Raw genomic sequence first — 27,262 nt, 5'->3', positions numbered from 1 at the left:
CTACTCAAGATGTAATTGTCTTGTACTGTTTACTTGACAGCCAAATGTTGTATATGCATATTTAATCCCACAGACTCATCTAACTATGTTCTTACATAGAATAATTGGTCTAACAGATGTTGTATAGGCATATTCGATCCCACAATTTCATCTCACTATGTTCTTACGTAGAATGGATTCAGTATAGCAGGCGATTCTCTCTTCCGACCAGCACTGCCTAGGTCTCTACCAGATGGAACTACGCAGACAAAGAGGCCTACTTGTCAGAGAGTCCAGGGTTCAGGTGCTAGATTCTTCACAGCCACCCATCACCAGGTTCTCTCACGTGTTACAAGAGAGAGGCAGCAGGCGCCAACCACACGGCACCAAAGATTCCAAGGACCTCACCCAATGAGACATGCAGCTCATACAAGAGATACCAGAGCCACCACGACTCCTAGGAGTCAAAAAGGATGGAGCACTCCAGCTACAGCGCACCAAACGTACAAGGCCCATCAGATCTAGGTGGCCCTCCATGCTCCTGATCCAAAAGATTCTCCACCCCCCCCCCCCAAAACAAAAGAGAACCTATATAAGCTCGTAGATGCAACCCTAGCGGAGTGACTCAGTAAGCCCAACCGAGCGTGCGGTGACAAATTCAACCATGTGTCCAAGAGGTATAGATAGAGAGAGAAAGCAGAGAGAGAGAGAGAGAGAGAGAGAAAGGTAGAGGGGTTAAAAAGGGTACACGACACTGAGCAGGGAACAAGCCCTGCCCCCTTTTCAAGAATTTATTTCAGGAGCGATCCACGGGCTTTTCCAAGCCAGGATCACTACGACAAATGAATACAATTTCACACAAATATGTCGATGACGAGGCCGGTGTTGGAGTCGACCTCGAGGCACAAGATCTTTGATGCCTGAGCTCACCACTAGGAAGACCCATGAGAGTCTTACACTGGGCTAGTACCAATATCCAATGTCTGAATCAAATCGGATGCTCTCAAATACCCATAAGAGTCTCTACACCCAATCCGGACAAGAATCTCAAAAAAGCAAACAACATGGTGTTGAATGTGGCCCAAATGGCAGCGACTTTGTCTCAGGCAGCGGCGATCATAGTACCAGTGGCCGCGGCAGCTACTGGACAGCTATTACTCAGGGCGGCACTTAGAGGAGCTAGCGGTGCAGGCGCTGCAAGGCGGCGGCGAAACAAGCGCTGCAGGGCGGCCGGCGGAGCAAGCGGCTCAAGGCGGCGCAGCAAGTGCTGCACAGGAGGCAGCTGGCAACGCCCGGCAGAGCTGCAGCTGATCTAGGTGCTAGAGACCGGCGACCACTTCAAGCAGCGCTAGCAACGAATACAGGCAGCGCTGGCAGTGAATACAGAGAGGCGCAACCGACGGGACTAGGCAGCACAAGGTGGCGGCTCGTGGTGGTGCAGCAGGGGTGGTAACTTCCCAAAGGCGGGGGCGCACGGCTGTAGGGGTAGCGCTCAGTGGAGATGATGGAGATGGACGGAGAGGAAGATGACAAAGGTGATGATGATGATGTTCTTGCTCTCCCCAAGGTGGTTCTCCACGAGTTCTTCCTCTATGTCTTCAAGAGGATACAAGCTTCTCATATACTTGAAGGGGTCCCTAGTTTTTGCCATGCCTTGCTTTTGCTTTGTCTTTCTGCTTTTGCTTTTTGCTTCTCTCTTTTAAATATTTTAATAATAGTCAAAAAAATAGCCAAAGTTCTTGATTTGTGCTTTTGTAGCTTCAAGGCCTTGCTTTTTGGCCTTGGAGCTGCTTTTTGGAAAAACGGCTTTCAGCTTTTTGATCTAATTCGATGTCCTCTTTCCAATGGTGCCCTCAGCTCTCGGTCAGCATAGTTTGACTTTTTGCTTTTTCTTGCTTTTTGACCGCTTTTTCATGTTCCAGCTTTTAGGAACCATGTTCCTTGGTTGCAAGAAATGTGAGTTGGAGGCGGGGACCCCGTCTCTTGGTTGGTGTGCACGTTTCCCACCTTGGAAATGTGAGGGAATGTTTCCAAGGTATGGTCTACGTATGGATTCATTCACTCTATCAACCGCAACCGGCTAGGGCCGAAGAAGGCTGAGGACTTAGTGTATGTGCATAGTAATCTCCGGGTGATTTCTAGTAAAGAGCCTTCCTACATCTCGGTCACCAACCAGAGCAAGGCAATCACCAACTGCCCAATAGAGAAAACAAATCCTCGGTCACCAACCAAGGCCAAAGCAGTCACCAACTGCTGTCCCATGAAACCAAACCCTTGGTCACCAACCACGGCCAAAGCAATCACCAATTGCTATCAAATGAAACCAAGCCCTCGGTCACCAACCTGGGCTTAGCAATCACCAACTCTTCCTTAGTTTCACGGCTGTTCACACGATTGTGCAATTCAGCAGCTCCAAACAGGCCCAAAACAGCACTTAGGCCAATCGTTTTGCATCCCATGAAGCTGTGTTGAAGTTTGGCACAACCTATATCTGTTCCATCTCAAGGAAACCCATGAAGTATGGCTGCGATTTGCTGTATTTCAGTACAGCCGGCCAAAAGAAGTAGTAGAGGAAGTCGACCAACTTTAGGGAGCAATCATGCAACTCGACTGGCCCAAGTGTCCCATCCGTGGTCTCTCAATCCCCTCATATGTCAGCTGTGCTGAGAATCTATCACAACAACCAGGTGGGATCCAAAGAAGTCAATGATGAATGACTGGGTGGTATCCTGCTGATCATGATGCTCTGCCTGTAACCTCAGTAAGACCTCTCAGTGAGTCACATAATAGACCTTAATAGACAAGAACATGGATGTAGAGTAGACTTAGCGAACACAAGAAACTCTTAGCCAAGAATCGGTTGTCATTTACAATCACCTTCCAGCTTTAGGTCAAAGTAATGATCAAAAAAAACTTCATAGCACTCCCGACAAAAATAAAGGTTTTGGTAGATTAGGGTTTCAACTGAATTAGGGTTTGCGCGATCCCAGATAACTCCACATGTGCCAGGCGGTAGTGGGTCTTGAGCCAGGGGGACACTCTCCTGGCAGGGCCCAGGTGTCCCATCCGTGGTCTCTCAATCCCCTCATATGTCAGCTGTGCTGAGAATCTATCACAACAACCAGGTGGGATCCAAAGAAGTCAATGATGAATGACTGGGTGGTATCCTGCTGATCATGATGCTCTGTCTGTAACCTCAGTAAGACCTCTCGGTGAGTCACATAAGAGACCTTAATAGCCAAGAACCGGTTGCCACCTTAAAATAACGAAAACAAACTTTTCAATAAGAAACAGCTTATGTTCATACATGGTGGTAGTAGCATCAGTTGATACAGCAGTTGGAGTAGTTGTTACAGCTGGTGAAGCAATCTCCACTACGATGCTGGTCTCAGCATTTGGCTTAGAGACTGCAGGGGGCAATACAAGTGATGTTGTAGCAGTACTAACTGAAGCAGGGCTTGAAGCTGCCATCAACGACGGTGAAGGAGATGCAGCAGATGACATCCCAACTGCATGCACAGCTTCTGTGGCTTGTGTTGATGGAGGACTGGCTGCATTTTCCGCTTTCTCTCGGGCTAACTGAAAGTACAAGCAGAGAGTTACTGGCCCAACAAACAAAAAACAACTTGCAACCAAGGTAAACTACTGATTACACTAAAACAAACCTTCATCTCCTCCGGCATTGTCCATTTGGACTGTTTGTTCAATTTGTTGTAATAATACCTAGGGATAAACCAAATTCCTACGTAAGTTTTAAATCTCAAGTTGAATGATTAAGTTTGACATGGAATCAAGGATTCCCTAAATGACAAAGCCTTCTATGCTGTATCCATACTTTCTTCCATCTGCAGTTGTAAACTCTTTCCAAACTGTCGAAGCATCAGCACGCTGCAAGACAGACATCAAGTCCGATATATAAGAGCATAAGCAGAGTAACAGATATGGCAACATAAACTCCACTATAATTTTAATTCAAACTATGTAAGTTCCAATCAAATAAGCATACATTTAAACCCAAAGATGAAAATTCCCAGACCATTATCAATACGTAAACTGCATCATATGACACCCCTGCGTTCCTTGTCAGTGCCCAAATGTAGAATGCACTTTAGTATTCATATCCACATACATGAGCCAGAGTGGCTTCTATCTTTACCAAGGAAGAAGGGCTATCACGAACTAGCACTTAAGAACAGGACCAATCAGCTCCTAATATAATGTCCTTGTTCACTTGAAAAATATTCATCTTAATGTGACTAGAAATCGTTCTTACAGAGGCTCCAATACTTAGAAAGTAGTCAGCTGGCACCCATCCAACTAAAACGAATATGGATATGGATAAACCAGAAATGTTGGCAATCCTTCAGAAGATTCCAAAAAGCAAAGAGATTTTGTGTTGACATCCAACAACACTGTCTTCACTCGCCTGCCAGCCTGCATGTCTACAGCAACCAACACATTGAAATATACTTTATTTAAGGCCCAAAGTCTGATCAGACCATGCAGTGGTACAAGTATGCTATGAATAGGCTAACATGGAAAGGGAAAAAAAAGCACCCTCAGAAAAAAGGGTTCTCCATAGTGAGCCAAGCAATACTCATGTTCTTATCAGCATCCAAGCATAAGTTGCTCACTGGGTTTAAGAAGAGTCCGAACTCTTGGGTGAACCCAATGCTTGCTAAGAAGTACAATCAAAAAGCAAGAAGTAAAAGCAAAAAGACAGGATTTCAAGAGCAAGGGTGTGGGCTTTTTTTTCTTCTTCTTTTTCTTTTTTTTTTGGGGGGTGGGTGTGTGTGTGTGTGTGTGTTAAGAAAGAAAATATTAACGTCTACGAAAGGCCAAGATGGCCTATGAGATAAATAAATAACGTGAAGACCATCATGGAGGTCTTAAGCCAAAATTTCTCATCCAGCAAGAGAGAACATTTTCAAAAAAGAAAAACCTACTACTCAGCTAAGAGAGCTATGCTGCCAAGCATGAAGTACATACACCTTAAAAGCCTCGATCTATTTTGGGTTTTGGTTTGGTTTTGCCGAAATCCTCGATGAGGGCTCTACCCTCACAATGGAGACTGCCCACTTGCCTTCTTTGTGATCTGCTCAAACCTTTGCAAGAGAGAGAGGGAGCATGTCATGTCGACGGAGAACCTCCCAGGGTGGAAGTTCCTGATGCTCTAGGTCCGGGGCGTCCGGCTTGTAGAAAGGATTGAGCTCTCTCGCTACAGAGCGCAAGTATGGGTGGGGAGAGAGATTAATAAAAGCAAAAATGAGAAAGCTATATACATTTAAAATGTAGCATGCATGCCGGGGTAGGAGGGGTGTGAAAGAAGGGGGGAGATTAAGCGTCTACTAAATACCCAATGGGCCTATGAGACCAAAGAGATACAATAGTGTCCATGGGCCATGGCATATCTCATCATGGAATAGAAAATACATAGAACAAATCAAAATTATCTCGCTAGAGTGATACAAAAATGTCCATGAAAATCTCATCATGAAATACAAGGAACACCTGAGAGAGGCGTTGATCATGCAATTGAGCTATTGCCTAGTAGTAATCCCAGCCCCCAAAAACTTTATCGGTTTATACAAGAGGAGGAAGACGAGATTGCTTGGCAACTGCAATATTATCTCAATAAAGGTTTTGTTTAGTCTAGTAAGTCTCCATGGGACGCTCTTGTTCTTCTGTCACAAAAAGAAAGATGGTAGCATGCACTTTTGTGTGGATTACAAAGGCATGAATAAACTCACTGTCAAGAACAGGTATCCTTTGATGAGGATGGATGCCTTGGTAGATCATCTTCAAGGTGCTAAGTATTCCACCAAGATTGATCTACAATTAAGCTATCATCAAATAAGTTCATTAGTGCATCGCAAGGTCTGCAAATACAAACTATAAGGAGGTGTGCCGCTCTACACACGTGCAGCAAGCTGAGAGAGATTTAATGGATGAGTTCCTCACAAGGATTAAAGATCTCAAGGAGAAATTGGCATATGTATTAATGAGGCGTATCCGAACAATTCTTTCGTATCTATTGTTCTCTCACAGAACTATTGGATTCTTACCACGGTTTTGCATCTACACTTCAGCTCATGATGAAGGGTAACCCCAATGTCCTTACTATTGATAAGTTGATTGGAGTTCTCTTGCAAGAAAAGCAATCTCGACAAAACCAAACTAGTATGTGTGTGGGAGATCAGTCATTTGTTGCTAGTCAAAAAGGTAAAGGCAAAGCCTTTTCTCATGAAACTATAAGCCAAAGGCAGAATCAGCCCAGTCTTTTGAGATGTGGACATGGGTAGATGCGAATGGATGAGATGTGATAAGGATAAATGTGGATGTGATGAGATGGAATATGATGTGATTGGATGAGAATGGATGAAGGACAATGGGAATACATATGATTGGACATGGATTAAGAAATGTAGATTGATGTGAAACAATGTGGAAAGACGAGAGTTCGTTTTAGAAACTGTATTTATGACCTGTTTTTAAATGACTGTTTTATGTCAAGAATACTGGGGAAGCATTTTGACCGCGTCTTGTGAATGAGGTCATGGAAACCTAAGTAATAAAGTTGCAACAACTGTCGGAGAGTCAATGGAGAACGTCTCACGTAGCAAGGTCGACCGAGGTCTTTACCAGCCTCGGTTCGATTTAAATGGTGAGCTTCCGATACGATGGATAAGGGACCAAGGAAGTGGCCTATGAGTGAAGCGCTAGGTGACCTACAAAGGATCCTAGAGGATGCCACAGACCATATAACTTCTCTCGCTGATTTATTCATGTATTTTATACAATTTTACAAGCACCAATGCCGAGAAGAGAAGTGATAAAGCCTAAGAAGAAAGACAAATGTAGCTACTCTCAGAAGCCAGGCCATTATATCAATGAATGCAAGAAAAGGCTAGAGAAGGAGAAGAAGAAAGAGTCAGACATGGCTGTGGTGCATCAGCACCAAGTGCTAAAAAGGAGGAGTCAATGAACTATGCATAAGATGATTGGGCATTCATTGTACACTGCAGTTATGATCCTTCTGTCCATGGCATATACATGTCAGTGACAAATCAGCATGTCTAGTACTTTGATAGTGGTGCTAGCAAGCACATTACTTCTCAACGTGATTTATTTTCCTCACGTGAGTCTAGTCCTCAAGGAAGAACAATCACATGTGCAAACAACTTCTCGTATCCAGTCAAAGGAGTTGGTAAGGTTGTTCTCACTCCTGCAAATGGTGGGACTGTCAGAATGCACAACGAAAATGAAGACAACTGCTGTAGAGAGCAATACACAGATGAAAGAGAGAGAGAAGCTAGTGTAACTCTGCTATATACACCAATAAATCTCGAAAATATACAATGGTGGAGTGTGTGTGCAAGGGGCCATTTTATATGGCCCCTGGCAGATGGTCGGCCAGCTCGGAGACAGCCGACAGCAATCCACGACCAGAACTATCCAGTCGGCCAGCTTAGAATAAGCCGACTCCTCCTGCCCTAGTGCCCACGAGACAGGTATAGAGTTCATGACCAGAGTGATGGAGACATCACTGTGGTATCTAGTACTCTAAGCCATGGGCTTTACAAGTTGCACAGGTATGAGAGATTGGCACATAATGCTTGTTCCATTACTACCACACGTGCTATGAGTTACGCAGAGCTATGGCATGCCTGATTTGATCACTTGAATTTTGGTAGTTTGTTGAGCCTTAAACGGCAAGAGATGATGTGTCAGAGTTGCCAAAGCTTGAGACCCTCGTCAAACATGTATGTGGGGTGCATTTTGGACAAGATGCAACGGGCATCATTCCCGATAGATGGATCAGTTAAGGCTGTCCAAAAATTACAGCTTATACATAGTGATGTATGTGGTCCCATGAGAACACCATCAATCAGGGGATATCTCTACTTTGTGACTTTTATTGATGACTGCCCCTCCAAGCACACGGATATATCAGTTGAAGGCAAAGTCAGAGGTTTTTACATGCTTTAGATGCTTTGTTTCTATGGCTGAAAATGTGTCTGAATGTAAAGTTGACACGCTTTGTAAAGATCGAGAGGGGAAGAATATATCAAAGGAGTTTCATGTATGTATGACTGAAAGAGGCATAAAACATCAATGCACAGTACCTTATAACCTCAGCAAAATGATGTGGCTGAAAGGAAGAACAAATCTCTCATGGGAATGGCACATTGCATGGTTAAAGGCCAGGATTTGTCTCATGTTTTTTGGTTGGAGGCAATTATGTGTGCCACTTATGTGCTAAACAGATGCCCCACCAAGGCCTTGCAAACAATTATCCCTTATGAAGGTTGAAATGGCAGAAAGCTCTCTATGGCTCATTTGCATGTTTTTGGTTGTCTTGCTTACGCTCTTGTGCGTAAGCAAGCTGGATGATAAGACAGTAAAATGTATTTTTGTGCGATACACCACAAAGAGGATTTAGGTGAGTAGAGATGTTGTCTTTGTTGTGAACTCCGTTCAGCCCATGCTTTTATATAAAAAATAGCAAAATGTATGCTCACAAGACATCTTCAATACGCTCCTACCTTTGTACAATGCAGAGCAGCCATATGTGAAGCAAATGAATGCTCAAAAAGGTGTTGCAAATCAGCCCAAAATGGCTAGTGCAAACATTGCAGGATAACAAATTAGCTACTCCTTTACCTCACCGAACACCTCAAGAGAGTAAAAAGTACCTCGACATGTCCCCATATGACATAGATGTCAACAAACCCCCCTGGAGTGATGATGTGAACATGTATAAGGATATTTGATTGATCCCCGAAAGGCAACAAGTCCAAGGCTTTTCGGAAACCTTCGAACTTTTTAGGAGGAAGAGCCTTTGTGAATAAATCTGCCATGTTGTCATGTGTAGGCACATAAACCAAGTTGATCTCCCTTACAGAGAGTCTCTCCCCAACATAATGATAATGCACCTCAACGTGCTTAGTGCGAGCATGAATAACTGTTAGTGAAAATGGTAGTGGAGGACGACTATCCAATACCCAAATCAACCATAAGAAGGCCTCTAAGCAAGACACACTCAATTGTAGCTATAAAAGCTACCCTGTATCAGCTTCACAGCTGGAAGTGACCACTGTAGGCTACTTCTTACTGAGCCATAATATACATGAATCACCAAGACGAAAGCAAAAGACACCAGTGGACACTCGCATGTTGTAACATCCAGCCCACTCCAAATCTGTAAAAGCATGCAGCTGTGAATGAACAATCCGAGGTGCTGAGTACTCTGTAGGTAGCGGATTACCCGCTTGACAGCCTGCCACCACTGCTTGGAGCCTGGGCTATGCATAAACCTCCTCAGCCGAGAGACCACAAACTGAAAGTTTGGCCTTGTGTTGCATAAATAATTCAAGCATGTCCAACTGATGCACATGCCATCCATGCTGTGCTGCCAATGCAATGATGGACTGAATGGTGGTCATACAAGACGTGGGTACAAAAGTCTCATCATAATCGATGCCCTTTTGCTGAGGATAACCTTTGGCAGCAAGCCTTGTCTTGTAGTGGTCTATGCTACCATCTGCTTTTCTCCTCAACTTGTAAACCCACTTCGTACCAATGGCTTTTTTGCCATGAGACAAATCTGCCACATACCATGTGTCCTTCTTGAGTATTGTGTCATACTCAATTTGCATAGCATGCATCCAATGATCACCTTCCTACGATTCTTCAAAAGAAACACGCTCCTCGTCATTGCACAACGTGCTCATGACAGCACGATCAACAAAGTGCCCAGATGCATGGTGAGAACTAGCACGCATTTTCCCTGCAGTCAGACATGCCTGATGTTGAGTCCATTGGTCGGCAGATGTTGATTATGCAGTGACAGAAGAAAGGACAGCTCGTTGGCTGTTGCAAACCTTATGGAACAGCCATGTTCAGACTCCCTTGCCTGAATTTCAGCAAGTATGGACTGATTTCCAGTCATAGAATGAGTGTCCAAATGCCCAATAGCACGCAAGGATGTACCATACAAAGGAAGAAGAGTATCAAAGCGATCATGTGAGCCTACATGTGGCTGTTTTTTGCTCTCAAGCAAGGGCTGAAAAGATTTCTCCACAAAAACCACATCTCTGCTAACCATACTCCGTTGTGAGGCACGATGGTAGAGACAGTACCCTTTGCTCTCTGAACTATAGGTAACAAAAATGCATTTCACTACCTTATCATGAAGCTTCGTGCGTCACTGCTCGCGCACGAGCATAAGCCAAGCATCCAAATACACGCATGTGAGCCACGAATGGCTTCCTACCATGCCAAGCTTCATAAGGAATGATGTTCTGCAAAGCCTTGGTATGACATCTGGTAAGTGAAAGAGTGCACAGAGCGGAAGCAGAGTGGCACTAGAATGTGCTGAACAGAGAGTGCAAGAGAGAGAGAGAGAGAGAGAGAGATGGAGAAAACTATGCTGAATATACTAAAGCAAAACAGTCCCAAGCAAGAGACACTACAAGTCTCATAAGTGAGGGAGCAAAATATGTACAAGACTGAATGAATGATAAGAGGCCAGCCCCACCTATTTATAGGTGAGGAGGGCTGGCCGACTGGAGCTCAATAAGCTGGCCGACTGAAGCAGAGGAGCTGGCCGACTAGTAAAATACCAAAAGGACTGGGAAAAATCCCAGAAAAATATGGAAAAAAGGGGTGGCTAGCCCACAATCAAGGGCCATACAAATGGGACCAAAAGGACACCAAAAATGGGCAAAAACTAGGGATGAATGTGCTAACACCCCCTCTCAGCACCAAATGCTAAACATAACTCCGAGAAGCCAAAGAAGTCGTCCTTTGTCAAAGACAAAAGAAAGTAGCAACAATAGGTACCGAGAAAGCTCCACAAGCATTCTCCACAGCAACTCGGCTACAAAAGTAACAGAACAACCTTCCAGGTACACTGTTCTTCTAGAAGAAATCAACCATGAAGGTTGCATCGTGCTGCTCCAAATATCGGTGCCAAACCCAAATATAACCACAGTGTCACAGGAATCCCTAGAAGCCTGTAGCTCCAAGAAGATAATACCCTCAAAAGAAATAGAGTCCATCTACTCCAACTCGCATAGACCCACCTGAATGTCATCAATGAACGTAACGAAGTAGAGATGACCTCCAATGGATAGTGTCCTCATCAGACCACATACATCACTATGTATGAGCTGCAATTTTTAAGCGGCCCTCACTAAACCAACCTTCGGAAATGGTGCCAGATGCATTTTGCTTAAAATGCAACCCTCACAAACATGTTTGACAGGTGCATCTAGTGTCACCAACGCAAAGACCATATCATGCCATGTACAGTGCATCTATCATCCATAAAACAGACCACTAGGCCGGGCCCAACAATGGCCGAAACAGACAGGAGGTTCATCTTGATACCTGGTACATACAATACACGAGAGTTATTGTCCCACCAGTTGAAGCAATGAGCACAACTCCTTTGACAACATAACTGGAGTTGTTTGCACGTGTAACTGTGCCCTCCTTTGGCGCATCCTCCAAGGAGGAGAGGAGGTGACGTGATGTGATGTGCTTGCTAGCACCACTATCAAAGCACCATACATCAGCATCTATAGTTGCCATGCATACATCATATAAAGAGGGATTATAGCTGCATTGTACTTGGAATGCCAATGCATCGGCCACATACATGCCAGTCTTTCTTCTCCTTCTACCCTTCTTCTTGGGCTTCTCACTGTCATCCTTGTCTACATCCTTGCCCTGGCTTCTGACAATAATTACATTTACTATTCTTCTTGGGCTTCTCACTGTCACCCTTGTCTACATCCTTGCCGAAAGAGTCAGCTGTTCCACCTTTAGCTTTGTAGCCACTGGCACTGAATGCCTTGCCTTTACCTTTGACTAAAGCGTCGAAAGCCTCATCACCAGCCCTCATTTCCGATCTGTTCGTTCGGGATTTCTCCTCTTGCAGAAGCAAAGACACTTAGTGCTCATCAAAAGAAAAGGCATTTGCATTGCCTTTCATGAGAAACCAAAGTGTACTAGCAAATCCCTGCTAGGTGTCACGCAATGCATTGAGGATGGTATTGACAAGAGAACTGTCAAGAATAAGCTCATCAATGTTTGCAAGCTCTTCTTGAAGGTCTTTAACCTTCGTGAGATGCAGGGTAGCTGCTTTTTCAGGTAGGCTACACGAGCCTCATTGCGCACCTAATATAGTGTTGCAATCCACACTAACTTAGCACTAATGAACAAATGTGCAATATGATACTCCTCTTCACGGAAAGAGCAATGAGGGCATGCACTTTTGCATCTTTACAGTCCCATTGTCTCTGATCTGTAGTAGGAAGTGCATGTGCCTATATCAATGAAGCGACTGCAGCCTCTCCAGTAGATGCTCCAAGAGCAAGCTACTGTGTGGCAGTCGTTCAATGAGAATCATCGCCTATGACAATACCCCAAAGCCCTTTGGCTACCAATAGATGCCTCATTATATAGGCCCACAACAGGTAGGTAGTCCTATCAAGCTTGTCCTCGACAGAGAGCATCCCGAATACATCATTATTAGCCATGACTCAAAACAAGCTAACAATTTTCCCCAAGCAAATGTCACTGCACAATGCACTGTAGACACTCAATGTCCACTAAAAGGCAGCATTCTAAGATGCCGAATGACCCATTGATGTGACAAGTACCTACAAGTGTATTGAAATGACAAAGTGTAGGGATAGAAAAGTTATCAAAATAGAGGCTTGATAACCAAAAAGGACCCCAATGATGGGTGTCGGAATGTCGTATGTCGATGCCGACTGCACGAAAAGAGAGCACAAGGAATGCCGGATTCAACCCAAGACTCGATTCAGCTTTGTTTTCAGAAAAGCTGAAAATTTGTAGAAAGGTTTTTGGGCTCCAATTATGGATTTCTTTGGCTTGGTAGACTTGGGAAACAACAAGGAATACACCCATGCAAAAACAATCAAAAATTTTACTTTTGAAAATGGGCTCTGCAACGGTGGCACTGACAGGTAGAATTGGTAGCCGAGTCGACTGATGGGGGCTGCTAGGGTGGAGGGGGCAGCGGAGGCGGAGTTGCCCAAATCAAAAAATTGATTTGGGGCTTCTCTAATTGAGAGCAAGGCGAGTCTTCTCCTGTAGGCGAAAAGTGGGAGCTACGGGCAGAGGCGGCAGTTGTTGTTGGGCGACAGCTGCCCTAACTAGGGCAAGCTCCTACATGGAGCTTAGGCTCCCTTAGCGGGGGCCTAGCAAAGCTTTGTAGATCCCTTTTAGTGGGGCTTCCCAAAGAGAAGGAAGATCTTGAACAAAATGAGTTCTTCGACAGCCTCAGCTCTAATACCAAATGTTGGGTAGAGAGGGCTCACACACACACACACACACACACACACACACACAAGCAAGTACACATTCGTGTCAACTTGTGAGAGAGAAAGCACGTAACACAATAATATTGGTTGTACCAAAAATGAAAGTACAATGGCATGATAAGGTATAACACACTAACGGCTTAGGGTGTGTTCCTGTGCACGGGAAAAAACCCCTCCTAAGGAAACTAAAAAGTGCCTCAGCTATCCTACGGTGTTCACACACTACTACCTATCAACAAAGGCCATATAAGGCTTTCTTCATCCTGCATACTTTGCTTCCTATCCCTTTTAAACAAAACCACGAGGCTGAGATACATAATACCTCCTCGTGCGAGTTACCATTCAAGAAAGCAGTTTTGATGTCCAACTTATGTACATGTCATCCATGATATGCTGCCAATGCGATGATCGACCGAATGGTGGTCATACGAGACGTGGGTGCAAAAGTCTCATCATAATGGGCTCAACGTCAGGCATGTTTGGACTCTGACTACTGATTTTCGGCTGTTATGGGCCGATTTCCAGCCATAGGCTGAGTGTCCAAATGCCCAACACCAAGTAAATATGTACCATGCACATAGTCCGCTATGAGGCGGGATGGTAGAGACGGTATCCCACAAAAATGCATTTCACTACCTTATCATCAAGCTTTATGCGATGCTGCTCAAGCACAAGAGCATAAGCCAAGCATCCAAATACACGCATGAGCCACTAATCGCTACCTATCATGCCAAGCTTCGTAAGGAGTAATGTAATGCAAAGCCTTTGTCAGACAGTTGTTAAGAACATAGGCTGCACACATCACAGCTTCCATCCAAAAGTACCTTTTCTAATGGCCGACTGACATGTGCGCTTGTTGCTCATGGCTACCTCTTTGCCACGTGGCAATACTTCAGGAGAGATGGGTCGCAGCATGTGTGGTTGCGGTGTGGGCTGGTTTGACGCATCATAAAGATGTCGCACATAATTCTCCCATACAAGTGGGTCCGTGATGAGAGTGGGTGGTTTCTTTTCATCAAGAATGCGCCATGCCTCTGGGTTGTTCTCAACTCAAAAGAGTCGGTAGAACTCTTCTTCGTGTTTGGCTAAGAACGCATGCTTTTCCCGACTGGAAGGCTCTCTGCATTGCTCATGCCATGATCTGCCCACACGCCATGCCATGAAAGGGGATGAAAGTGGAGACCGGATGGATGGAAAGGATGTTCAAGAAAATGGTGAAAGTGAGGAAGGTGTGATCAGCTCCCATAGGAGGTGGCGAGCTGGTGAACTGACTGCTGGATGTGGCATAAGAACAGGAGACCCCCTCAAGTAGTCCACAAAGTGTTAGAAAGAAAGAAAGTAATACTAACGTCTGTGAAAGACCCAAAGGATCTATAAGACCAAAAGGTGATATAATACTGCCATGGAAATACCAAGCAATGGAAAGAAAAGAAAGAAAGAAAAACAATTGCTGCCAATGCCTCTAGTATAAGCGCATGGCACTGTATAAGAGCGAGGCTCGCAACAACGATGATACCCTCCTCGGTCGGTACAAACCTGATGGCTGAAAGAATGTCATGCCTCTGTGATGAGAGTCTGCCATGGCGTCCGAGAGCATAATTTGTCATACGTAACTTTTCTCTCATGATTGTGGGAAGAACCAGCGCTCAGTCCATGGCAGGAAAATTAAGCGCACTCCATGGGGGAAGAGAGAGAGAGAGAGAGAGAGAGAGAGAGAGAGAGAGACTGGAGCCCCTACACAAGAAGCTTCCGGCCCTTTCAACAACCGGCTTAGCTAGCTCCTCGCAACCTCCTCCGTCACCTAGTCAGCAGGGCTACAGGAACGTCTCCTCCATACCACATGTAGGATGGTAGTTTCAACAATCAACTTGAAACTCCTACTCCTACTCCTCTCATGAAAGATGGAAGTTTAAGACAAACAATTAATACACTTACTCTCCTTGAGAAGACTATAAACCTCTCCTCTCCTCTGTGTAAAGATTGAACACAAGTCAGAGGTGTAAGAGCTTGAGAATCTTCCTTGTGGCTGACAGTGCATTCCACAAGCTAACGATGCTTGTGTCATACATAACAACAGCATGCATTCCACAAACATCGCCTTTGCAAACAACGTAGAAACAAATGATATCTTCCAAAGAGAACACTAGGACATCTAACATCTCACCTCAACCGGTGTCATTAACTCCAGAGGTTTTTCCCAACTCGAAACTTTTGATTTTTTGTTGTAGTAATACCTGCATTGAGACCAAATAAGTACAGCCTATGAACAATCACTTCCATCTAACCACACATGATAAAGTGGAGCAGGTGTCATTTAAAGTCATAAGCACACCCAATATGTGTAGATTTTACATGCATCAAGCATACCTCCTCCCATCAGGGGCCGAATGTTCCTGCCAATCTGAAGAACTTGGAGGGGGTGAACGAGCCACAGTGGTTACAGAACCCTGATAAACCATCATAATAGAAGTCTGGTCAGGTACAGTCACAGGTTTAAAAATCTAAGCAAACTGCATAGCAAGGTACACATGTCACGTGCAGATCCCCACTAAAGCATTTCTTACCGATGCCGAGTTCAATGTGAGATGGTTTTGCTGACCCGTTTGAGACATTGGAGGAGGGCCTGGCGCATTTGTCTGGCTAGACATTCCAGGCCATGGCTGTGCATTGGACTGCAAGACTTGGACCTGTTGGGTTGGTGCTGATGCTTGAAACGGTGCAGAAGCAACCCCAAAATTTGGTTGGGAATAGGGTGCAGATGAAGCAAACTACATGAGACCAGTTAAAGACATCAACGAGCTGCCTCCACTGTAGAATTGAGCTACACTGCAAAAATGTCATGCAATAAAAACCCTTACCTGAAAAGCAGGCGTGACTCCCATCACAGCTGGAGGTGTGACTCCAACCCCACTTGGAGGCAGCATTCCCATGGATTGTGAGGGTTGAGAGGGTGGCAATGGTCCACCTGCAACAGCTCTCTGCTGCTGATTATAATTTGATGTTGCAGCCGATTGTAAAGGTTGATTTGGCCGCTGTGGCAATTGTGAATATTGTGTGCCCATAGTAGGTCCCATGCTTGGAGGCGGTCCTACTCCTGACCGAAACTGTTGAGTACCCGGATGAAGATACTGCTGTCCCGGCTGTCCAGTTAGGGATGGTCTGAACTGCATTGACTAAAAGTTACCACAAAAACAAAACGGAAATGAGTGATTAGCCATGCTGAATGTCACAAACCAAACCAGGTACTTGCATTTAGGCACCCACACCAGATAAGCGTGGAGGCTAACAACCACATGAAGCGTCAGTGTAGCCAGACAGACTCATACTTGAAGATGACTTGGCAAACCATTCCTTAAGGAGCACCCATAACACCCCCCCCCAACCAAAAAAAAAAAAGAGCTTGCAAAACATTGTGTGAGAGTGTATGTACCACTGATCCAGTGGATGGAGCACTGTTAGTGGGCGCAGGGCCAGACACTGAGGGAGAGCCATGCGTGTTTGGTCCTGACCATCACAGAATACACTCATGATTAGGAAACAAACAAAGTACCAACTCCTGATTAGGAGCACAAGGCAAGTTGCTGGTTGCTGTATACAAATTAATCACACTTGACATGCAGAAAGCTATTATGTTGTGATGGAAAACCAAACGAGACTACTGACAATGGGCATGAGGCGCTGTTCCCACATTATTTCACATGCAGACAGGACCAATGTTTGCAAAATCTTTGCTTTTTGATACTCTTCAACTTGAGGCCAAAAAAATCGCAGGTCAGATTTGAGGCATTCAACGCAGCTAGGGTTTTCTAAAATTTTCCGATAACAACTTAATCGCAAGGCCATGGATGCACACGCGCACACACATACATATACAGAAGGAAAGAAAAAACTTAGAAATCTATTTTAAAAAACAAAATACAGAACACAAGCACGCGTGCGCGCGCACACAGTGATCGAAAACGCGTCACCTGTCATCCAGGACGGAAGAGTCATTCCGCGACCGCGGCCTGCACCAGAGTCTGCAGGCGGGGGCATGCCCGCCATAGCCGAAACCCTAAAAACAACACAAAGTAGCTTGCTTTGTACGATCCACGGCTCCTCCCACTCGTTCGTGAAGCTCAAGAAGAAGAATAGGCTGCTGTGTAAGTTTTAGTAATACTTAAACCACATCAATTCAATTGATGTCTGCTCTTAGTTTCAATTAGGAATCTTAACCATTGATATATTAATCCTTAATCGGATTCGATGAGTACGTACCAAGGTAAGATACAACAGAATTCTTTTATTTTTTGAATAATGAAAAAATAACTTATTGCCTATGAGTTCCAATAACATGTTCCTGATGATCATGACTACACCTCAAGGCATGAGACCAAGTGCGTCTCCTCGAAAAAAAAAAATACCAAATGGAGCAAATTAGGGATACTAAAAGAGGGGTAATTGTGAGCAATGTGAACTTGCTCGTACGATTAGCGCATAATAAGTGAATCATTAAACCATTCGAGAGCTTAAATCAAAGGGAGCAATGTTCAGCCACTCGTGAGTGTCCAATAACTAGTTGTTGTACCCTATAATCTATTGCATTCAACTTCTACTATTGCATAGCAACACTTGTCATTATCTTCAAATATCACCTCAGAAGCATTTGTTTGTGTGGTAAAATGTTTATCTTCAAATATCACCTTAGAAGCATTTGTTTGTTTACTACACATAATGTGCAAGTATACCCATTAGATTTTTACATTTGTTACAAAGAACCAACCTCAAGTTCTAAGTTTCCTCACCACATGTCCAGTGAAAGGCTCAAAATAAACAACTTGGGAAATGCCTCCTCAAGGCTTCTCTACACTTCCATGACTCATCATCCTCAGACTTGCCTTTCCATCAAATAAGCTACTCATTTCACAAACAAACCCAAATACATCTTTCACACTTATCGGAGAACACAAATAAAACCCATCTAGCAAAATCCTCCAACTATTCATTTGTAGAAGTATGAGCATCTCCTTCGTAGAGACTAGCCTTCAATTTACCATAGTTCTTTTTTTTACTACTTTAAAAAAAATTTGATAGCCTTGTTGGACATCAATCCTTTCAAAGTTTCAAACTTAAGGTACCAAAGTGGAGAACTTTGTTTAAATTTTTTCACTTTTTTGTATTAAAATCTCAAAGCAGTACATATAATACTAGATAAGGGGTAGTGAGATACATTAGTAGCCATGCATCAATATACTTTACTCATTATCACCTTGTAACAAAATTATTAGGGGTAGCAAGATGTATTACGATGCTTGACTAAGCATAGTGAGATACACATGTAGCCATACACTAGTATAGTTTATCCGCTATCACCTTGTGTAAAGATATATACATATATCTCCACTACCATCTTTGACTTTGAAACACATCACCTCCTCCTCTAGCATTACGCTAGACTCCTCAAAACTTCAAAGGTGGGTTGCACACCTGCGTGTTTAGTGAGGTCACCAAACTACCATACTTCTAGAATAAAACTCTCATTCATCGCTTCATTGGTCTTAGCAATCCCCACTGTTGCCATCTGACCTTGTAGATTCTTTATTTGTGATATGAATTGCTCTACTACTTCTCTATTAGCATGCCTTTCTGCTCCAAGTTTATTCTCAAGATTTTGAATCCATGCATGATTCCTCATTGATAATGGTTCTTTAGAACTTGCCATGCTTCAAAAGCTTTGCTAGTACGTTGAATCAGGCTCATCACCAAATCAATGATGCTGGCGACAATGGCACATTACGTATCTACATTCCTTTGCCTCCACACCAAAGTACGAGAGCAAGATTTAATGGCATAATATGTAGTGGATCTATTAAATCAAGAGTAGGACTCGATTTTGCATCAACCCCTATTGTGGTTTCCCGACCTTGAACTTTCAAAGAGTGTAATTTGTCTCATTAAACATTACATCACCAAAAGGTGAAGGGAAGGCATGAACGACTACATTATTTGCAAGTTGGGTCATCTCCCCAAATCAACCTTCAAATAGCAAACTGCCAAAACAAGCTTTGCCTAGAGCTTATGCTGTGATATCATGTAAGAATACACAACAGTGACTGTTGGATCAACACAATACAAATCACTGAATTACAGAAAGAAGTCGAGAGTAAACAATATTATTGCTTGCAAAACTTGATTGAAAAACTGATGGCGCATGTTGCCCACCTGTTGAGTACTTCGGGTAAGGAGCTTTGATGGTGAGCTAGATAGACTCTGGATGGAGGATGTCTTACTTACAAGAGTGCTTGAACACAATGAAGGTAAGGAGCTTTGATGGTGATCTAAATAGACTCTAGGTAGAGGATGTCTTACTTACAAGAGTGCTTGAACACAATGAACTCGATGATAAATTAAGGATGCCAAAGTAGTCTATATACAGTACCCATGGTCGACATGGGTACTGTATATACCCATGTCTTACTTACAAGAGTGCTTGAACACAATGAACTCGATGATAAATTAAGGATGCCAAAGTAGTCTATATACAGGACGTAGGTTGGCCATGTTAACGAACCCACGACTTGGTCCAAAATGACCAATTGACCATGTCATCCAACTGGGACCATATTAGACTACAACAAAGGCTTGTAAGGACTTGGCACAGCTCCCATGGGTGCGCCACTTCTTTCCCAAAGAAAGAAGGATGGAACTTTAAGATTGCGTATTGTCTATGGAGGATTGAATCAATTCTTATTTTCACATTAGGGAGGATAACCATAGGTTTCAATCTGCTTTGACCAACCATCTTAATCATCCAATTAGTTGGTTGGTTAGCCCAAGGTCCTTCATTGTTTCATTTGTCATGATATGCATTGTAGACCCACCAACTACTAACACATCTGACAAATATTATCCTTTAAACCACACTCCTACTTCATGGCTCCGAGGGTCCATAAAAGCATCCACTTTATGTACTTCTTGATCAAATGGAGGGTTCTCCTATCTTGGTGCACCTGGCAATTTCAAGCCCCTTCTCTTTGAGAGGAGTGCTTTGAACTTCTTTTTATGTAGGGAGGAGATAAGACCAACAACTCTTTGAAAGTGATGTTTGGTTAAAAAGTGTTTAAATCCCTGATAAGATCATATTCTGGAATAGGGTCCATCGACTTTTCCAATCTTATTGGGTAAGGTGTCACTCTTATTTTAATGATCTTAGGGTTTTAAATTGGTTGAATTGGCAAGGCTCATTCCCCAACAGGAAGGCGCGTTCCCCAACAGGGAGGCTTGGCTATGATTCTTTCCTTCCAGTCTATACCTCACAACACTAGGCCTTAACTCATATTTCCTTCCAGTCTATACCTCACAACACTAGGCCTTAACTCATATTTCCTTCCTTGTTTCTGTAAACATAAATACAACTTAAATTTCAACAAATATGAGCTTTCTCTCTCTAGAATATAGTATTATCTCTCTATAATCTAATATTCTCTCTCTAGAATTATACATAGTCACTACCCTTTAATCCAAACAGGTTTATGACCTTTAATCCAAACAAGTTTATGACCTTGATAATTATACTTAGTAAGTATTTATTCGAGACTCTAAGCAAACTAGGCAATTAACTATACTCTCACTTTAGAAATCAAATATAATCCCTATCTTCTCTCTCTAAAAAGCTTTTCAAAACTCAACGACATTGATTGACGACCATAATAGGCCTCCTAGAGTTTTCTATTGTTAATTCTTTTGGCCACATTGGACCACAGTGACTCTTGGTGCTCCATTCACCCCATCTCTATTGCATCTAACCTTTCACCCAACTAAAGGGTATGGTACAGTAGTAGCTAGCTAGAGCCTATAATAGCATAGGCTTTTGCTTGGATTGGAGTGGTAGGGTCGAATGGAGTGATCTGTAATAGAGCTTGTAGCATTAGATAAGGCTTTAATAGTGGATTTTTGCTCATGATGATTTGCTCGTATCCTGGATCCAAGAGATCAAGTATGGGGTCAAAGGTAGAACTCGCTGCATCTTTTCCATGGAGCATAGTGAGGGCCTCTGCCTCTGGCTGGCCATCTAGTGGTTCCTTGGGGTCAAGAGTGTTAATGGAAAAATCAGGGGAAGCAACGGGGAAGTATCTCTTAGTTAATGGTGTATTAGTAGCATCCTTATTTTCATTATCATAAATAAGTTAGAAATTCATGATACCTCCTACAAGAAGCTAATTAGACTAATGATACATTAAGCACACACTAATAATACATGATTAACTTAATCCTAAGGTGGGTGATGCCTAAGCAAGTTCATGATGAGAGTATCTTAAACAAAGTGCAAGATAGATTAACTTGCACTCATAGTAGAGAAACTTGAGTTGTGCTTATATTTCATTGCTTGAAATGTCCCCCTTTTATATAAGGAGAGTACGATTGGGGCTTGTACATCAATGTGGGATAATTCTCAACTTTTCTCTCTAGCTTACATGTCACCTCAAATTTCAACACCCCCCGTTTAATGATGACTTGACCTACCTTCGAGGCCTAAAGGTCATCTCTAAGAGTGAGGTCTACCCCTTGATACTAGATTGGGTACAATTTTTAGGCTTTCAATTTTCCTCTCTCTCCCTTTGTCCTAGGCTACTTTGGCCATGAATTTTAGCTTGAGTGCATCATATGGCCTCGGAGGCTGATTACATCACACTTTTTGTAGAGACAAGAGGGGTGAAAGTACAATGATTCTTTTATTTTCCACTGTCAAGGAGAACCAACGTCTTCGACAGTCGGGCATAAATGCAAAATTAATGAAATGCTTTGGTGTGTTAGGGAAACATGTGTTGAGATATCGAGCTCAACTCTAGTGCCATGGGCGGACATTGATGACCCGCCTGGGTGAGCTTCTGCACTTATGCCACTGGCATGGTTGGTGAGATTATGGTCGATATGCCACCATTGGATAACAGGCTGTGTGATAGGCACTTTGGAGTACTAGAGTTATGGCATAGTTATAGCGCTAGCTCATATAGTCAGGTTCACACTATAGACCAACCACTTTGTATGTTATATGAGAGTACTTTCCCTTTATGTATGTACTCTTATCTTTTAGTTATATGGTTGTAAAGAAGAGAAGAAGATAGAAGAAAATTCAGCTATCCATCTCTCTCTTGTGTCTTGCACTCTCTTCTGTGTGTGTGTGTGTGTGTGTGTGTGTGTTTGTGTGTGTGTGTGTATGTGTGTGTTTGCTTGCAAGGAACTCAAGCTCTCTCTCTCTCTCTCCCCCACATTCTCTTTATGGTATCAAAGCTCCGGTTCATATGAGAGCTAAGGAGGTGAGCAAGAGGTAAGAACAAGCAAGCAAGGAAGCGGTACATGGGTAAGAGCATCACCAACTCTTTCCCTTCTTGGTTTAGGTACAACACCCCTCGGTAGCTCCAGGAGCTACACATCTCCGATTGATGAACTATCTTGGCAGGCTTGGAGGTTCCTCTGTGGTACACAGTATAATATACTATAATTTTTCGGCCAAAATCGTGTTTTAGGCATGTCTCGGTCTCCATTCTATCACTGCAAGGTATTTTCGACAGTTTCGAGAAGTTCTGGTTGAGAATTGTCTCTGGTTGAAATCTGGTCATTGCAGTGCAGCAATGCATTTTGGGAGTGCAGACAGTGTTTGCACATGTATTGTTAACATTGGGTGTATGTACATGTACTTTGGTCAGATCTGGTGACCTACAAGTTATGCTGAAGTACCGTTGCAGTAGTCATAGAAGATGTTGTTGCATTGCAGGTTGCATACAGAAATTAGATGTTGTAGTTTTTTTATTATTGCAGGAAAGCATGTCTGGTGACGGAATCAATCAGATTGTTAGTGAGAAGCTAGACAAGAACAACTTCCATGCCTAGAAGTTCAAAATGACCAATTTCCTTATGGATAAAGGATTTTGGACAAGAACAACGTCCATGCCTAGAAGTTCAAAATGACCAATTTCCTTATGGATAAAGGATTTTGGACTATGTCGAAGGAGACAATGAGGAGCTTCATGAGTTGTCTGAAGAGAATGTCACTCTAACAGACATAAAGACATTCAAGGATTGGAATCAAGGTGCAAGGAAAGTCATGTATTGGATTTCAATTAGTGTCACAAACACGATGATAAGACACATACAGGATGCCCACACTTCAGTAGTTGTGTGGCAGAATCTGGTGCAAATGTTCCAGACCAACACAAAGGCAAGGAAATTGTAGCTAATGTGCAAAAGAAAAGCATGTCTATCAATGAGTATGCTTTAAAGATCAAGGGCATTGTTGAATCCCTTGGGTTTATTAATGTATCAATGGAAGATGATGACTTGGTAAGTGTTTGTTTTGAATGGGCTTGGCAAAGAGTACAAGCCATTCAAGACCTCCATTGGAGTCAGGGAGAATATTCCCAACTTTCAGGACTTGGTAGCTTAAGTATGGAAGCAAGTAGCAGGAGGGAGGAACTGAACTCCATGTTCACATACCCTATGTAGTGTTCTCTTATCCTATGTGCTTTCTTGTAGATTGTTGCTACCATGTGTTGGCGGAACAATAGAAAGCAGATGGTAGGGAACATGGGCACTTGAGTGGGTAGTGTGACTTGCAAGTCTACACTGACAATAGTGTATTCATATGCATTGGTATGGAAATTTGGTCAGAAACGCCCATGACACTATGTACTTGATTCTCCCAAGATCAATGAACTTTATTTGTGAGAGGGGTCGGCCATTCTGGCTCATTTACTGATCATAGAAGAAAAGTATTTAGGTGTGGACTCTTCTTCACAAAGTAAGGACACATGAGAACATGCATTCTACTGCAAATCAGGTAGAAGTGGAGGTAGAGATTGTAGTCAAGGCCAAGGTGGTGGAGGTAGAGATCGTGGTCAAGGACAAGGTGGTGGCCGATAAGGAAATCGGAATTCTGGACAACAGCAGTCCAATGATTCACAACAGTAATCATACACAGGTGAAAGAGGCCAGTTTAGAGGCAGGGGGGAGCCAAAGAAGCGGAGGTGGTTAGCAGAGAAATTAGAATGCAAATAGCATAGAGTGCTATTGTTGTGGCAAACCAGGGCACATGGCAATGGACTGCTATAAAAAGTAAAATGATATTAAAAGTGGAAAGTTGCAGCAAGGCAACTACGCATCATCTAGTAATCAGGGAAGTGATGACAGAAGTGAGTAGCTGTTTGTGATGCAGCATATACTTAGTTCCATAACAAGAGATGTGTCAAGATCTCAATATACATGGTATATGGATTCTGGTGGCCTCTAACCACATGACCAGTCATGCTAAGTGGTTTAGACATGCAAAAAATGGAAAAACTAGGTCATGTAGAAACAGGTGATGATATTGCACATCCCATTGTGCATGCTGGTAAAGTGTCACTGTTTATATAGGATGGTAAAATGAAGTACTTGGAAGATGTACTTCATGTTTCAAATATTACAAAGAACCTGGTTTCTATTGGACAGATAGTTGAGCAAGGTTTGCAAGTGAGGTTTAATCCTCAAGGATGTTTTGTGGAAAACTTTAAAAATTAGTGTCGCTTGGTTGCAAAGGGTAAGAGAAATGTTAGGATGTTTTGTGGAAAACTTTAAAAATTAGTGTCACTTGGTTGCAAAGGGTAAGAGAAATGTTAGGATGTTTACTTTGGATATGAACATGTCTAAAGTAAAGGCAACCATGTTTGCGCATGGAACAGGTGTCATTGCAAATATTGACATATGGCACAAGCGCATTGGTCATGTGAATGTACAACAATTGAAGTCTATGTAGGCCCAAAATATTGTTGTAGGTTTGACAAAGTTTAAGGTTGATGGTATGCACAAAGTATGTGAAGCATGACAGCTTGGAAAATAGGCCAAACATGTTTTCCCACATGAAAAACATGTTAGTGAAAGGCTGTTAGATGTCATATATTTAGATGTATGGGGCCGACCAAGACTGCAACAATTGCAGGTTGTAGGTATTATTGATACATTCATTGATGAGACCACACTAGGAAAGTGTGGGTTTACTTCATGAAGAAGAAAAGTGAGGTGTTTGCTCACTTTCATAGATTTAAAGCCTTGGTTGAGAAGTAAAAAGGCATACGAATTAAATGCCTGAGATCAGATGGTGGGGGAGAATATTTCTCCAATGAGTTCAGCGATTTCCTGAGGAAACAGGGGAATCAAGAGACAATTTACATGTAGGTACACTTATAACAGAATGGTGTTGTAGACAGAAAAAACATGCACATTGCAGAAATGGCATGTGCCTTGATGATTGAAAAGAATATGCCACATTTTAGGCAAAATCACAATAGCAATTGCTGTGTACATTATGAATAGGACACCCACTGCAGCTGTTCATGGTATGATGCCTGAACAGAAATTTACATACATAAGATCGAATGTGTCTCTCTTTAAAGTGTTTGGGTGTATTGCATATGTGCATGTTCCTGATGAAGTGAGAACAAAGTTGCATCCAAAGGCAGAGAAATGCATCTTTATTGGTTATGCTATGGAGCAGAAAGGTTATAGATGTTATAACCCTACCACTTATGAGATGTGAGTAAGCAGAGATATTTTTGAAAAGATGAGTAGCTGGTATACACCAGCAGTGAAGGCAACAGAGGATGCAGATGTAAGAAGTGTTGATGTTGCACAACATGTAGAGTAGCAATCATAGGTGCTTAGTGGACATGGAGAGTCATCTAGCAATGGATCCAATGTTAGCCCATGGTCAGGCAGGTTGAGTACAGATGTAGGTACACATGTATCACGCAAAGGGAAGGAAAAGGTAGATCAACCCTTTGTGCTTGATCTGTCAGTAGGTCACTCATATGAAAATAGTGACTCTAGCAGCTCTCAGTAGAGCCTTGATGAGGAGCTTGGCATTCCATCTATGGTTACTCCTGGTGTAAGGAGAACGAGGGTTTTTTTGAGGACACCTAACAGTGATCCAAGTGTACGTAGGTCTACAAGGGCTAGGTACCCTATTGACATGTTGAGATATGATGGATATACGGCTCATCATTATGCTTACATGGTTAAAGCCATACAAAAATTGGAGCCCACTTGTTTTGAGTAGGCATTTGGAAATAAGAAATGGAAAGATGCCATGAATGAGGAGATGGCAGCATTGGATACAAATGCAACAAGGGAGGTAGTGCCTTTGCCTAAGGAAAAGAAGGAAATTGGATGTAAGTGGGTGTATAAAGTTAAGCATAACACTGATGGTTCAGTGAGCAGTTACAAGGCAAGATTAGTGGTCAAAGGCTATGCGTAGACTTATGGCATTGACTATGAAGAGACATTAAGCCCGGTTGTAAGGATGGCAAATGTGAGAGCTGTCATTGCTATGGCTGCAGCAAAGGGTTGGTCTTTACATCACATGGATGTAAAGAATGCCTTCTTGAATGGCGATTTGTAAGAATAAGTTTACATGATGCAGTGATACACACCCAGATTTTGTGTGCAGGTTACGCAAAGCCTTGTGTGGCTTAAAGCAAGCATGTAGAGCATGGTCAAACAAGATTGGGGAGTATCTTGTTACCATTGGATTTGAGATATCTAATGCAGATTTTTCACTTTATGTGAAAATGATAGATAGAGGGATTATGCTATTAGTCATCTATATGGATGACTTGATTATCACTAGTGATAGTGATGTTGACATACATGATGTTAGGAGGCTTTTGATGCAAAAGTTTGAGATGAAGGATTTGGGTGAGCTACGGTATTTCTTGGGCATAGAGGTGGTGAGATCACCTCATAGCATTTTGTTATTACAGAGGCAATATGGCTTAGACATGTTGTGCAAGTATGGTATGACAAGGTGTAAGCCTATTTCAATGCCATTGGAGCAGATTACAAAGCTTTCCGCAGATACAGATGAGCTTTTGGAGGACCCCACTACATACAGGCGCATAGTGGGTTGCTTGATC

The 27,262-nt window shown here is 42.9% G+C and overlaps 1 protein-coding gene across 3 annotated transcripts in view; it reads right to left on the bottom strand.

The window, feature by feature from the left end:
* LOC147608204 (pre-mRNA-processing protein 40A-like) overlaps window positions 1-17,536 on the bottom strand; it is a 92,567-nt gene extending 75,031 nt beyond the window's left edge. For all 3 annotated transcript variants that reach the window (XR_015264450.1, XR_015264451.1, XM_086789085.1), the window contains exons 1-9: window positions 17,306-17,536; window positions 16,768-16,841; window positions 16,196-16,510; window positions 15,902-16,105; window positions 15,705-15,784; window positions 15,502-15,571; window positions 3,815-3,867; window positions 3,645-3,702; window positions 3,287-3,558 (exon numbers count right to left, since the gene is read on the bottom strand). Coding sequence is in view for 1 of the 3 variants with exons in the window: in XM_086789085.1 (XP_086645211.1) it covers window positions 3,287-3,558; window positions 3,645-3,702; window positions 3,815-3,867; window positions 15,502-15,571; window positions 15,705-15,784; window positions 15,902-16,105; window positions 16,196-16,510; window positions 16,768-16,841; window positions 17,306-17,381 (1,202 nt within the window). In the remaining 2 variants the exon portion in view is untranslated. The remainder of the gene's footprint in view (window positions 1-3,286; window positions 3,559-3,644; window positions 3,703-3,814; window positions 3,868-15,501; window positions 15,572-15,704; window positions 15,785-15,901; window positions 16,106-16,195; window positions 16,511-16,767; window positions 16,842-17,305) is intronic.
* Window positions 17,537-27,262: the final 9,726 nt, after the last annotated feature.

Source organism: Cibotium barometz, chromosome 53 (genome assembly GCF_041138505.1).
Source record: "Cibotium barometz isolate CiBa-2024 chromosome 53, ASM4113850v1, whole genome shotgun sequence".
NCBI classification, from domain to species: Eukaryota; Viridiplantae; Streptophyta; class Polypodiopsida; order Cyatheales; family Cibotiaceae; genus Cibotium; species Cibotium barometz.
Note: the sequence above shows the minus strand (reverse complement) of the source record. Positions and strands in the feature narration are given on the sequence as shown.